At 38.2% G+C, this 14,968-nt stretch overlaps 1 protein-coding gene across 6 annotated transcripts in view; it reads right to left on the reverse strand.

Annotated features, from left to right (window-relative positions):
• The window catches only part of ATP11C (ATPase phospholipid transporting 11C), a 169,078-nt gene that overhangs the window by 47,924 nt on the left and 106,186 nt on the right, over nucleotides 1-14,968 (reverse strand). For all 6 annotated transcript variants that reach the window (XM_070365486.1, XM_070365485.1, XM_070365489.1 and 3 more), the window contains 7 exons: nucleotides 10,077-10,238; nucleotides 9,258-9,409; nucleotides 8,182-8,253; nucleotides 6,008-6,081; nucleotides 4,028-4,131; nucleotides 3,383-3,564; nucleotides 1,749-2,012 (listed from right to left, as the gene is read on the reverse strand). In XM_070365486.1, the coding sequence (XP_070221587.1) occupies nucleotides 1,749-2,012; nucleotides 3,383-3,564; nucleotides 4,028-4,131; nucleotides 6,008-6,081; nucleotides 8,182-8,253; nucleotides 9,258-9,409; nucleotides 10,077-10,238 (1,010 nt within the window). The remainder of the gene's footprint in view (nucleotides 1-1,748; nucleotides 2,013-3,382; nucleotides 3,565-4,027; nucleotides 4,132-6,007; nucleotides 6,082-8,181; nucleotides 8,254-9,257; nucleotides 9,410-10,076; nucleotides 10,239-14,968) is intronic.

Genomic DNA, 14,968 nt, shown 5'->3' on the forward strand with positions numbered 1-14,968 from the left:
TCATTGGGCAGAGGGGCTTAAGTGCTTTGAGGCACAAATTACTAGGAATCTGATAAAGCCCCAGTGGAGAGAACAAGAACATGGGTAGGGCTTGGGGGCGGATTTACAGTGGAAGAGACAGAAGGAGCAGAAGTTGGTGAAAGGGATTCTGTGTCTCATGATTGTGTAACTTGGGGAAAGACTTTACCCAACTGCAGATGAATGAGGAAGAGGAAATGTTTTGAGATGGCAAGTACAATTTTCCATAAGCCCTGGCTTTTACACAAGTGCCCAAGAGCTGCTGAATGGTGCTGTAGATTTAACTGTGTCTCTCATCAAGTCCCATGTTGAACCCTAACCCTCAGGGTGAGGGTATTTGGAAATGAGGCCTTTGTGAGATAGATAGGTCTAGATGAAGTCATGAGGGTGGGGCCCTCATGATGGGATCAATATCCTTATAAGAAGGGGAAGAGACATCAGAGCTTCCTCTCTCTCAGCTAAGAAAGGATACAGCCCACTTTCTGCAAGCCAGGCAGGGGGAACCTCACCAGAACTCAGCCATGTTGGCACCGTGATCCCAGACTTCTGGCCTTCAGAAATGCAAGAAGTTTCTATTGTTTAAGCCCCCTGCTCTGTGGTATTTTGTTATGATGGCCTGAGCAGATTAAGATAAATGCACAAGTAAAACACATGTAATCTGGACTGCCTTTGTAAGTACCATTTGGCTAAAGGAAGGAAACATTTATCACAGACAATTAATAAAAACCTGTTTACTCTCATTCATGTCCAAGTTAACAGAAGAACAACAGCTGTTTTAAAATTGGCCATCGCCTCATGATTGTGGGTTGTTCATTTTTAAAGCCTGTGAAAACCCTAGAGATGAGGACAGAGATACAGCAGAGTTGTTAAAAGCATAGGCTCTGGAATTGGATAGACCTGTTCTACATCTTATTAACTGTGTTATCTCGAATAAGTCACTTCATCTCTCTGAGCCTCAGTTTCCCTATTTTTAACATGAAGAAAATTAGTTGTTACTGGGTTGTTGTGAAGATTAAATGAGAATAATTTAAAGTGCTTAATGCTGTTCCTGGAACAAAGAGTGTGTTTAAGAAATGTGAAATAGTATTACCTAGGGGGTCTTTGGATTTAGAAGAGGAAATCGATTTGCTTATGGCCAAGGTAAATTCCGGTAATTGGTTTAGACAAACCTAAGCCACGGTCAACGTATCTCTGGGTACTGAACTACTGTGGATCAGTGCCTTTCCTTGAGAACCCTAGGTTCTACAAGTTCTTCCTAAGCAGCTTGTTGAAAGCAGTCAAGTGGCTATGCTATCAAGTGTTTGGTCTCCTTTGAAGCATAAAAATTCACATAGAAAATGGCTCCAGGATCTCAACCTGCACAGAAACTGTTACAGAAACTGACTGTATTACATTCAATTTAAGAGACCATGAAAAGGGATATTTTTTTCTTAACATGGACCAGGCCAGGATATCAATGCTAAATACCCAGACCCTAAATATTTAGAAAATGAACCACTTTTCTAAAGCTCAAGAAGTGTAGGTTTTTTTAAAAACAGAAACAGGTGAAAAGTGCCAAATAATCTCAAATAGGCCATTAGCCAAGTCCTCAGGGAAGGTTCTAACTCACAGGGATAAACCACCTACAACCAACCAATGTTAAATTAGAGAAAACAGAGTCTTCTGCCTAAGTAGCTCTGGTTTACATCTGTACCAAGGTCTAAATATGACAAATTGATGGACTTTCTTACTTTTTAAGGCTTCTAGTACTTTTAGGAAATTCATGCAGCAGCTTCTTACGATATTCAGTCAACAACTCATGTAATCGATCCTCTTTCCTTTCGCTTTCTTCAATTGTCTTGGTGGTCAGTTCCAAGAGCTCGGTGTTGGTTTGGAACAGGCGGCAGGCATAGCAGGTGGATTTTGCAGTCTCCATCTTGTCGCCAGTAAGCACCCAGACTTTCAGACCTGCGGCATGCAGGGCTTCAATGGTCTCAGCGGCTTGATCTTGTAGCCTGGGAACACAAAGGAAACCTTGTTATCTTTGAAAATTCCTGACACAGATTCTGCAAGAAGGCTTGTTAAAGAGAATATTCTTATAATTCATAGCAATTTTGGAATCTTGACATATTTTAATAGTTACTTTTCTTATATATCCTCTACCCTTTCTAAGCATATTCTTGTTGGCATAATTTTACTTATTAAAGTACATTTCAGACAATGAGGTTTTGAAAGTTCATGACCTCACTTAAGGTTACTGGTATCTAATGACAGAAATAAGAATCATCACTCTTAGCTAAAATGTTCAGAATCTCACCAAATGGTCTTACTCATTGTCACTTTAGCATATTTCATTATGTTGTCTACAAATACTTAATGTGGTTCAAAACTGAAAAGGCCAGACACATCCTAATGAGATACTGAGAGAAGTCAGCAAATTCCCATCCCTGAGGACTTTGAAAGCCAAACATTCTAAAAGACAATTTAAGCATAATTTTCAAAGGGAAGGACAGAAGAAGGATACTTCGTATTCCTTCTGGCTAGAGAATAACAATGAAATTGTTGTTTAGTTGGCAAGTTGGTCTGACTCTTTGTGACCCCATGGACTGTAGCCAACCAGGCTCCTCTGTCCACGGGATTTCCCAGGCAAGAATACTTGAGCAGGCTGCCATTTCCTCCTCCAGGGGATCTTCCTGACCCAGGGATTGAACCTGCATCTCGTGCATTGGCAGGCCGATTCTTTACCACTGAGCCACCAGGGAAGCCCAAATTATACTGTATGAATTCTATTAGAACCTTCCAATATAGCTGAATCTATGTTTATAACTTTGTGTTTGGGTTAAGCCTGATAATTCACATTCATTACTTCTAGAAAACTCCCAAAATAGAATCTAAAACATATTTTTTCAAGCAGATCAATTTTGGAGCCCTATAATCATGTCTGGTAGAGCCAATTATTTTAAAAATGTGCTCTAGTCTGTGTAACCTGTGTAACCAGGTTACAATGAGTTCTCATGTTGCTTGCTCTACCTTGAATTTCCCTTCTGCTCATATGTCTGTCAAAATCATATCCATTCTACCAAACACCAACTAAATGATACCTCTAGCACAAAACTTCCTACACATAGTAAGACTACTTCATAAATATCTGTATAAATGAAGGGATGGCATAGGAAGTACTCAAAAGACCTTAGAGATGACAGATTCATATTCTTCTAAGTCACAAATACTTAACTCAAAAATTATTTCCACAAACAGTTCAAAATCTGGTGTACAGACAAAGCTAAATCAAAGATTTCAAAGCTTGGAATAAATAACCAATCTGGACAGATACTACTCTAAATGATTGGTCATTAAAATAACAAGAGTATCATTTTCTAGTTACTTGTCTTCCACTGCAGTGGCTCCAATTAAATGCATGTCTGTCTCAATCTCATCGAAAACCTTTTCCATTTTTTCTTCTCTGTCTTGTAAGGCCATTTTTGCCTCTATGAGCTGTCTGTTAACTCTTTCATAATCATCTGGAGCAATTTCTTTGAAGGCTATACAAAGTGTCCGATACCCCTCCTAGAAGCAAAGTAGGAGATCTCTAGTTATCCAAATAACAAAAACAAACAAAATACACTCTTTAAATACTCTTGCTTTATCATACCAAAAAAAAAAAAAAAGAAATTCTGACTAATTTTCTTTTCAGTTAAAAAAGGGAGAAAAAACAGATTGCATTAGGTTAACATTCAATTGGGTTCAGAATAACAAAATAATACCTCTTGGGTTTAAAAAAACACAAAAGCAGAACATAAAACAAAGATTCTTGAAAAGTCTTCAAAGGTTGCAAATTTTGAACAGAAACTTGCTCCAGGATGTTTTATATTAAAATAAGGAAAATAATATTACAAAATCCCCCAATACAAAAATAGACCATAAAAATAAGCTAAAATTCATTTAAATTGTCCTTTATATAGCAATCCACAGACATAGTCATCTCTAGCATTTCTCCTTCTCTCTATTGAGGGGCGGGGTGCAGGCTCACCATCGCATTATGTTCCACATGGACTTTAATTAAGTCGATTTCATGATTTTGTACCCTGGGGAAAACTGCTGAGTCGGCTCCTTTACAAAAGAGAAGTATATCTCCTAAAATAAAGAATCAAAGAGTACTTGACTTACTTAGAGTTAGATTGGTATTGGGATTTTCATAACAAGTAACTATTATGGTGGCTTCTCCCTCCCAGCAGCTGTGTATCCTGAGACTGCCTTGGAATGTTCACCCAACTGGAAGCAGACATCTTGACCTTCACTCTGTCAAGACAATATCCATCACCTCTGAGGACCAATAAGGAGACAACTAATATCCCAGAGTTTACAGTATGCACCTCTGTTAAAAGATATACCCTGTAAGTGAATCACTTGTGTCAAGGAGCTGCATCTGACTAAATTCACTATGAGGATGCTGTCAACCATGGTCTAAAAGCCACATGTAGCATTTACAGATGCCAAGGAGCAAACTCAAGCACCAACAAGAAAAAATCATTTTCAAAGCTTATACATGTTAGCTTTTAGCAGTAGCTTGCTGATTTTCACTGGAAACTGGAGAATTGCTCTGTAGAATGCTATTATAAATAGCATTTATACCAGTCTGTGTACCCAGGAACATAGACAGTTGACCTTTAAGAAAGAGATTCCAATCTTATAAGGCAAAGTGCTAAGTTCAAGAAGTTAAAAAATGGTAGCTCTGAGGTCAAGGCCCTTGGGAGACCACTTCCTCAGACATCTCACCATCTGCAATAGAATGCAGACATGCACAGGTACAGGTAAGAACAGAAGAATTCCACACATTAAGTGTATTTTTTTTTAATTTCTCTTACAGGGACCTCCCTGGTGATCAAGTGGTTTAGAATCTGTCTTCCAATGCAGGGGATGCAGGTTCAATCCCTGGTCTTGGAAGTAAGAGCCCACATGCTGTGGAGCAACTAAGCCCATACGCCACAATGAAGAGCCTGCGTGCTGCAACTAAGACCTGATGCAGCCAAATAAATAAATAAATATTAAAAGACACTCCTCTAGCATATCCATGGTGTGTTTAAAAGTCATAGAACAAATTCCACATTCACATATAATGAAACCAACGTTGTAACTTTGCAGTCACACCACAAAGTATGAATAAGGATGGACATATTCCCTCAAGGGTCTGTCTATATCTTCCCATTCTCATATTAAGAAATTTTCAACAGATTTAATCCTAAAAAGTTAATTAATAGGAAATAAATCAAGAATATTTTGAAAAACCACCTAGAGACATACATACAGAGACACACACAGACACACACTTACACAGAGGAATCCGAGCCAACAAATGAAGCAGCAATGCTATCCCATGGGTATTGCTGAATCTGAGCATAAGGCATCACAGCCACCACACCTTCTCCTAAGAACATGGGTGAACCCTGAAAGGATGGCACTGGTTCCCCTGCAAAGGGCAAGCTTCTTTATTGTGTGAAACAAAGAGCCCAGGGTGCTAGAGTAAATCATGTGTCCTTTCCCAGCAGTGGGGCCTTGGTCATCTCTGGCTTACCTGCTCCCAGAAAGTGTAAAGCACTGGGGAGTTAGGATGGTCAGGGAGGGAGAACCAGCAACTCTCTACACTCAAAAACTACTGCTAGTAATCGCAAACCATGCAGTTGTAGTGGGCTGCCACAGGTAGACACTGGTGGTGATTGGTCAGTACCCTGAACTGTAAAAAAAAAAAAGTCACCTTTTCTGTTCCTGTTTGGATATCCAAGACTGAGAAGTGGAGCTCACTTTTCAAGAAAATTCATATATTGTCATACTAGGGGTTCTGCCACTGATAATTTGACAAGCTGAACAGGTGCTTATGTAAATACATTCAGGGATATACAAGAGCTTTAAGTAATCAAACACTACTACATGAAATGTTTTTCTCTCTTGAAGTAGTTGATCAACAAATCTACAAATGGAAAGAAAGAAAAAGTCAAGTCTTAAATATGCATACCTGTTTGAGTCTTCACAATTACACTCATACGACGGCGGACAGCATCAAAGTTTAAGGTGTGAAGAAGTTCATACCTTTAATAGAAAAAAAAAAGTGAGAAAAGTGAAATACCAAGACCACACTGGGAAAAAAAGAAAAAAAACACAACAGAAACATTTTACATTAACAGAGATTTCCTCTTGGATTAAGGGTCGCTGCTTGTGTGCACAAGGGTTCTTTCCATTGTGTCTTTGGAATTTCTCTGCACTTGGAACATGCTGTCAGAGGATACCAGCGGTGGTTAAGGGGTTCCTATACCTTCTCATTATATGACTTAAAATAGTAAGGGGAGAGTGACTGCATAGGAATGAGGTACAAAGAGCTGTCCCACCAAGCCATATCTAGAGGCTACCTAGAAATAGTCCCATCCTACCACTTATTTTAATCATCTACGGAATGTCTACTATGTGTTGGGCACAGTGACAGATGCTGGAGAAGACAAATGAATCTTCTCTTAAGGGGCTCATCATATGATAAGGATGTGTGTGTGAGTTAGTTGCTCAGTTGTGTTCGACTCTTTGCGACCTTATGGACCGCAGCCCACCAGGCTCCTATGTCTGTGAATTCTCCAGGCACGAATACTGGAGTGAGTTGCCATGCCCTCCGCTAAGGGATATTCCTGACCTAAGGATCAGACCCACGTCTCTTGCATTGCAGGCAGACTCTTTACCATCTGAACTACCAGGAAAGCCCATGATAAGGGAGGCAGAGGTTAATAAAGTGACTACCTCCTAGTCTTCCAAATACTGAAGTAAAGGAACACACAGAGGAGATGTAGGAGCACAGAAGGAAGGCCTCCTGGAGGAGGTTTTGCCTGAGCTGTGTCTTGCAGCAGTGACATGATGGAGAAAGGATATCATGGCACTCTGAGTATAGAGAAGAGCATGTGCAAAGGCAGAGCAACATGAGAGCACATGGCCCATGGCGGGACTGACAGTAGTCCACATAAGGCTGAGATCTAGTTGATAGGGGTGCAGCAAGAGAGGCAGGCAGGGGTTAGGACCTGACAACACTGTGGGCCATTGCAGATACTTGGGATTTCATCCTAAGGGCAATAGTAATCCATTGAAGGGTATAAACAGTGGAATGACATGATCAGCTCTGTGTTGCACTGGCTAAGCTATGCAGTAGATGAAGAAGAAAAATAAGAGTTATTTGAGAAAATGTGCAGAAATAGTTTCTTGAAAATAAATAACTTATATACAACTATCTGATTTAAAAGTATTTACTACCAAGCTTGTCTTTGATGGGAGTGAGCAGGTCACTGGTTTGGGGATATAGGATATGTGTGTAAGACATCTACTTGTAGCATAATGTCTCATTTGCTATTGGCCAGATGGGGGTACTGTTGTGAACCAGCTAGAATCTGGACTTTGACAATAATTCGGCTCCTTCCTGGCAGTCAGGCCAAAGAGTCTTCCTCTGGCTCTTGAACATTCCTTTCCAAAGAGGCATATTCCCTAGCAAATTTACATGCGTTACAGGTTTCTGAGATGGGTCTCAGGAGATGCTAGGAGTCCGAATGAAAGTCAGATAATTATATTTCAAGTTCTTATAAAGGATATAAAATTAATCAGAGGGCCTAATTAAAACCTGTTATTAAGGCAAGGTAGATTTGTTTGTTGGGATCTCTGTAGCAAAAAGAGAAAAAAAGGAAATGTGGAGCTTACTACTGCATCAGAGTACTTGCCCTGGGGCTCACACTCAAGTATCTAGAACAAGAGAAAGTTTCTGACACCAAAGCTATTATGACTGGCAGGGCGTGTAATCCCAGAATGATTCGTCAGGTTCTAGACAGCAGAAGGTTTCATACATGTTCACTGATTTTTCTTGCAGCATGTGCTGGAGACCTGAAATGGCATCTAAAATTCAGAAAAGTCCAGGCAGATGCTCATTCAGGCTACTGGATCGATGTGTGAACAAAACTGAAATCATTTACACCTCAAACGCTAATTTCTGCCACTCTACGAAAAATGTCTTCTACTCCAGCTACATTTATATAAAACTCTTACCTGGGAGAGCAGAGTCTTATATTTATAGATGCAATCACTTCCCTTTCCTGCCCTTCCTAAATCCATCTAAAGCTGACTGTGGAGTTAAGAAGTAAGAATCATCAAACATACGGCACTACTTACTCTTCTATTTCTTTTCTTTGGTTCTCTACTCTCATATAGCCATTCTGAACACCTACAAATGTGAATCCATACCTGTGAAACAAAATAAAAAAGACCGCTGTGTATTTTTAAAGAATGATGAATTTCCCTTTGCACTGGGGTTATTCATACTTGTTTATTGTTTTCTTCTTTTTCATAAAACCCCAATCTATAGCTGTACTTCCTTTTACTTGCTGAGATATAACACAGACCAAGTCAATGCCCAGTCACAAATCATAACCAAAAAAAGAGGCAATTTGTAATTTCAATTCTGTAGCTAACACATGGGGTGACCTTTTATCCACTTAATCATCTTGGGCCTCACGGATAAAGCAGGACTTTCAATAACCAAATGATATCAAAATTGCTGGGAGTACTTCAGAAATAACATGTGTTATATGAAAAGTGACCATTGTTAGAAGATTTCCAAAATATAATGTGAACATTTGGACTTCTGGCTGGAATGCACAAATAGTGATAAAAGTTACAACTATGCATTGCTATTTTCTTTTTGGTCTTAATTGGTTAGGTTTGGGAATTTTTTCCAACTTTCCGATAAAGTAGCTTGGCTTCTTATTAAAGAATAAGGATACCTATAAGACAAGGTTATTGAAACAAATAAGAGAAAAAACAAAATAATGCCTGTCCTCCTGTGATTTAACTGTCTTTGGAGAAATAAAAGAAATGTTTGATTTTTTTTTTACTCTTTGAAAATGCTAATGTATTTTTCTACAACTTATTTTGGGGTTTTAAAATAGCATTACTTACTGAGGTATAACTAATGGAGAACTGCAAATATTTAATATGTGCAACTGGATGACTTTGGAAACATGCGTATGTCTGTGACATCATCATCACAATCAAGGGAAGAGATATTCTGAAATTTCTCAGTTTCTTTGTATCTTTTTGCTTTTTTGTTGTTTGGGGTAATAAGAACATTTAACATATGAGATCTACTCTTTTAACAAACTTTGAAGTGAGAATACCATATTGTTAACTACAGGGAGAACATTATTATTATCCTGAAATTATTCATCCAGCATAACATATATGCTTACTTTTTAGCTCCTTTGACCAAAGCTATTTCATCTGGTGAAGATGACATATAGGTTAATTCAGATGACTCTGTAACTCCATCAACAGTATCATTTGGTTTAACTTCTACAGTGTGACATAAACACAAAGCACGCAGAAAGAGCTCTTCTCGATTCTGTTGAACAGTGACAGAAAAATGACTATATTATTTTTACTGTGATCACTTGGTAAGTAGTTAATGAACAGAGAAAAGTTATTAATGTGAGAGCATGTTATAACCACCAGCAAATTGAATAGCAGATATTTATGAATTCCTAATACTCAAATGAGCTATATATTCTCCTAATCCCTGCCAACATGCCTGGTCCCCAGCTAACATACCTTAGGGGCTCTATCAACTCATTCTTACTGCAGTGCCACCTAATCCCAAAGCAGTGACATCTCCATGGCCTAAAAGAATGCATTCAGTTCTAATTCACAATCTGGCAATAGCTCAGGTGCATGGAGACTCTGGTTCATTTAATGCCTAGACACTCCTGGGGCTTGAATGATTTCAGTAGACATCATTCTTTGAGTAGCTCATATTTTTAAAGACAAAGCACCAAATACGATCACACAGTGAAAGATTTACCCAAATGCCATTTCTCACAATGTTCTCTTTTTATAAATTCTACTTGTTTACAAATTCCAGAAGTGTCCATAAAATAAGAAAGGTGAAGTTGCAACAGCAAACAAATGGCTATTCAAAAGTCTATGTCACGTGCCCAAATCCTTCATTTCTGTTAACATATGACTATCTAAATTGATTTCTCAAGGCAAAATGGTAATGCAAATAATGCCACCTTATCAGCTCTGTCCAAATATGGTAAGGGTCCATCAGTTTGAGAGAGTCCATCAGTCTCCTGAGCTACACCTTTATACTTATGCCCATCTATGCAGCATTCAATGAATTCCATGCTATTTTCAGTAAGTGTTCCAGTCTTATCAGTAAATACATAATCCACCTAAAAACAAGAATACAAACATATGCATTCTTACTTTCTTCAATGTGATTAACTTTTAGTTAGCATGGCTATTTTCATATGCACAGAAATCACCTTTTCCAAAGACTTGTCAAATGTCAGACAATGAAAGAAGCAGTATTATCAAATTAATGAGAAATGAATATGTATCTTTTAAGATTCTGAAATAGTATCACATGTCTAAGGTTCTTGTTGTTCATTCACTAAGTCGTGCCTGACTCTTTGGTAGACCTACTCAAATACAGGAGATTAGTAGGAAGGAAAACTGTGGCTATTTTGTCCAAACTAAGACTCCTTCAATTTAACACCTACATGTTTTGATATAAAGAAGTTAACATAACAAAAGTCAATAAAGAAGTTAACATAACAAAAGTCAATTTTCCAAGCAGGAAACATTTTATGGACCACTTATTTCTCTATCTCTCTGACACACACAGAAAATATATTTGATAGGAACTAAATTAATTCGGCCCTGGAGAAGGAAATGGCAACCCACTCCAGTATTCTTGTCTGGGAAATCCCAAAGACAGAGGAGCCTGGTGGGCTATATATAGTCCATGGAGTCGCAAAGAGTGGGACACGACTTAGCAACTGAGCATGCACGCAAGCAAATGGGATGTAACAAAAGTTTTCCTTGAAAAGTAAAATTTTCTATAAATATACTGGATTGAAGTGAAATGCATTGTGTCTTATATGTATGTAACAGTTACAGAATATAGACAGACGGGAAATAATAATAACAGTTACTTAATTAGGAGACACAATAAGTCAATAAATGATCAAAAACATAAATGAAATTTCTTCCTCAATACTATGTATATTTTAAGATACTCCTCAAAAAAGTCTACAAATTAAAAAAAAAAAAAGGAGCAGAGTTTATAATGATAGGTTAAAGTATAAGCATACTTTCATAAATAATGGAAAAAATAGGCTATGAAATAAATTTTCCATGTAAAATAAGCCTTTTTGAGCATTTCCATTTTATCTCAGTTTTTATCTCTTCTATTTATAACATCTGGCTTTTGGAAACCCACAATTTTATCCTCCTTTTTGGCAATTTATGCTTAAATAGTTAAAATTACGGGCTGACAGGAACAAGCATAAGTACAAGATTAAGGTTTTTATTATGTAAGGGAGAAAGAGATGAACTGCGGCAGTAGCTGCTTTCTAATTATTTTTCAAAGCTTTTCACGGTAGCAGCACTGGCACAAATATAGCATTCCAATCTTCTCTTTTTTCTGTTAGCCAGCCAAGTTTGAATTCTCCCTTTAAATTAATCCAAGTGCTATTATTCCTGTATCATCTAGATTTTTCTAGTTAAAGTGAAATTCTTTGGGGCTTTTTGTGTGATCAAAATTATTAACCTTCATTTTCTTCCAAAAGGTTCTCCTGGGTTGGTGCAGCTCCTACAGCTGAGTGAGCATTAACCCATTTTGAAATCTTTTATAGATTACAAAGGTAATAACTTTAACTTTAAAAACATAAAGTGCAATTGTTTGCCTATATATAACAGTTTGTACAGTATGGATCTGTCTACAATGAATCTCAAGGGTATAGGCCAACAAAGTATACCATGATAGAGGGATTATCAAACTGTAGTCTGCAGCACACTCAGTTGGAGGGTGCTTGTTAACTCAGATCACTGGGCTCTATCCCCAGAGTTCCTGACTCAGTAGCTCTTGGGGTGGGACAAGATAATGTGCACTTCTAATCAGTTCCCAGGTGATGCTGATGCTGCTGTTCCTGAGCTCATGCTCTGAGAACCAATGATCTAATATATGCACTATACTAAGGACAAGAGGAGGAGAAGATTGGCTATTATTAAAGAGTATCCTCATAGGAGAGACAGGGCTGACGAGTGAGAGGCTACTGCCTGCCTCTGATTCTCATCAGCCTCTTCCTCTTTAGTGGTAGGTTTGAGCCGGTTGCAGACCTACTCTATCAGCAAGCAAGCTCAAAGTCATCAATTTATGGACAGAAAGCCTAAAGTGAGATAGCTGTTTAAGAATAGAGAGGGCCCTAAGATAAAGGCTGAACACATGAAATCATCTAGTTTACAGGTCAAAATATTTTTTATGGTTTAAACTTAGTGAAGACCTTCTACTGGAGTCATGGTTCCACCACCCAGTAACTTTGTGACCTTGGAAAAACTCCCATCTCTCTGAACATTAAATATTAGCCTTAAATAATCAAAGCTGCTGCACAAAGCTGTAAAGATTACTAAATATGCTTGCAAGCTCTAAGTTGTTACATAGATGTTGACTGTCATTGCTGCTGACCTGATCAAAATCACAGTACTGGACTCTTTCCATCATTTCATAGTTCCTATAATTTTTCTGATTATCATCGCATTGCTACAGTTAGGGTACAATAAGTGAATTTCTCCAACTATATGGTGAACAACTCGAGGTTTTCTTGTTTACTTTGTAACAGTAGCTCCCAGTACCAAGTACATATCTTAGATAACACAGAACTTTAGTGCACAACCACTAGATTGAATTACTGGAATCAGAGTATATACTCTGGCATACTGCTGGGCATAGCTGAGAGACTGAGAGGGGATATGAAGGCACAGGCTATCCCCACAATTTTTTAAAGGTTAAAACCATTTGGTTGTCTAAAGGACAGATGTCTAATCATAAAAGACCCCATTCTATTCCAATTGAACTGAGCAGTCTACTTCTTTTTGCTTTTCAAGTCAAAGACAAACAGTGTTCTAAACATATCTTCCTATTTTCTTTTAACACCAATGTGGGTCACTTTGAAAGAGATTAAGCAAGTGTTTGCAATGGTACTGATGGAAATTGACACTGCTCTTAAGTAAAATAAAAGTCCTATAGATTTTAAACTATGACTCATCAAGGAGGAAACCGGTTACACTTGATTTTGTGTGTACTGGTCCACTAAATGCAAAACGAAATCATTTGAAGACTTCCTTGCATTTTCATTTAGGTTGTTTCTACACATACAAGCTGATGTAAGTTGGTATGATGGTAAGTTGTTTTTATACTGTACAAATATAAGTGGTGGTCTGGTTATTACCTTAGTTGGTTAAATGATGATCATAACCAAAAAAGCAGGTTTTAGTGGGGGAAAGAAGTGGTGGCTAAAATGAAAACTGGTTTGTTTTCACTGATCATATTTATTATTAATAGATCATTATCCAAAGCTCTATTTTACTTTCTGAAGTATGAATAAGTCTAGATGATAGGAACAAAACCACATCCTTGTAGATAAGATGGAATCTGATGAGGTGGAGGTCTGGCCTGGATATCCTGCCTATCTCTCATGAGAATTAGGTGCCACATGTGGAAAGATGGCTGTTCTATTTGCAGCAGCTGGGGACTAGCCATGTTCACCCTTGGGTAGGTTAATCCATGCAGTCAGGCACTGAATCTAGAAGAGGCAGATCAGCTGTCAGGGAAAAGTTCACCAGAGGTGGCCTATAACTCATTTTTTTTTCCCATGCAAAAGAGTTGCAGAGTGATGCCTTTTGCTGGGACTAGAGCAGTTCTACCAGGCTCAGTCCCTGGATGAAAAGTTCTGGTTTACAAAGGCTAAGGTCAGCTGTGGTCACTGAAGTGACCTATAAAAGAAACTTCTGGGAACAATATATAAGGGAAAGGCATTTGCCTGTTCATGGCTTATTCTATCCTCTGTGACTCAGTGTCTCTGTGGGAGGCAGATGCCACCCTCTGGGATCCTGGAGTCCTAGAGTCAGATCTCAACACAACGGTATCTGGAGAATCGTTTCAGCCTTGTGACTAGTTGTCAAAAGGATACTCTAGTTTAGGCAAAGGTTGTGTAAAGAACAGAAATACAGAGTGGGGGTAGTGGGAGACTGAACTCAGGAGCAGAGTTTTGAGGTATACGTGCAAATCAGCACCATTTAAAACAACTGTGAGGCCCTGTTTCAGCCACACAGTTCCATTAACTGATTCTGCATCTCCTAGTCCCAGAAATGACATTTCCACAGCCTTGACATTCTAAATATAAAGAGAAGAAAATGCAAGCCAAAACACTCCCCTCGGCTTGTGAAAATCATTACGTGACATAGTAAATTCAGATAAACGCAAAAACTAGTCAGAAAAGAACCCAAGAAGTCACCACTTGAAGAATTACAGCTAGGCTTCAGCCTAGCATTTGAAAACAACCTGGGTTAGCAAGAAGTTCAAAGCCTGAACTATACTGGTACATGAAGCAAAAAGCATTTAGTGGAGTACATGCCCTCACATCTTCCCTTCATTTAAATTCTTGCACAGAATAAACAACTCTGCTTTCTAGGTCTATATTCCATCTGATCAGAAATGTCCAAGAAAATGTCCATAGGACAACTCTGGTCAATTTGGTTTATGGAACAAAATGTATTTATAAAATAGCTTTATTTACACTATCCCACATTCTATCCCTAAATGATTATAGATGGTGATGAAGACTACTTGTTTCTTGTTTCAAAGCAATAACCCATAATCAACACCACCAACAGGTTGAGCTTTAAAGAGAATTTCTGTAACATTCAAATTTAATACATAAATCGGGTCTTTCTCAAAAATGCCAGCAAAAACTGACACTATAGTTAAGATAACATCACTTGCCTTCATTACATGCCTGCATAAAGAAATTTTTATTGAGTTACATTTCCAAATGTGAAATGGTCGCAAACACTGGTGATCCAGACTACAATAAAAGCAATTTTCACTATGTTACCTTAA

Source organism: Bos mutus, chromosome X (assembly GCF_027580195.1).
Source record: "Bos mutus isolate GX-2022 chromosome X, NWIPB_WYAK_1.1, whole genome shotgun sequence".
Lineage (NCBI taxonomy): Eukaryota > Metazoa > Chordata > Mammalia > Artiodactyla > Bovidae > Bos > Bos mutus.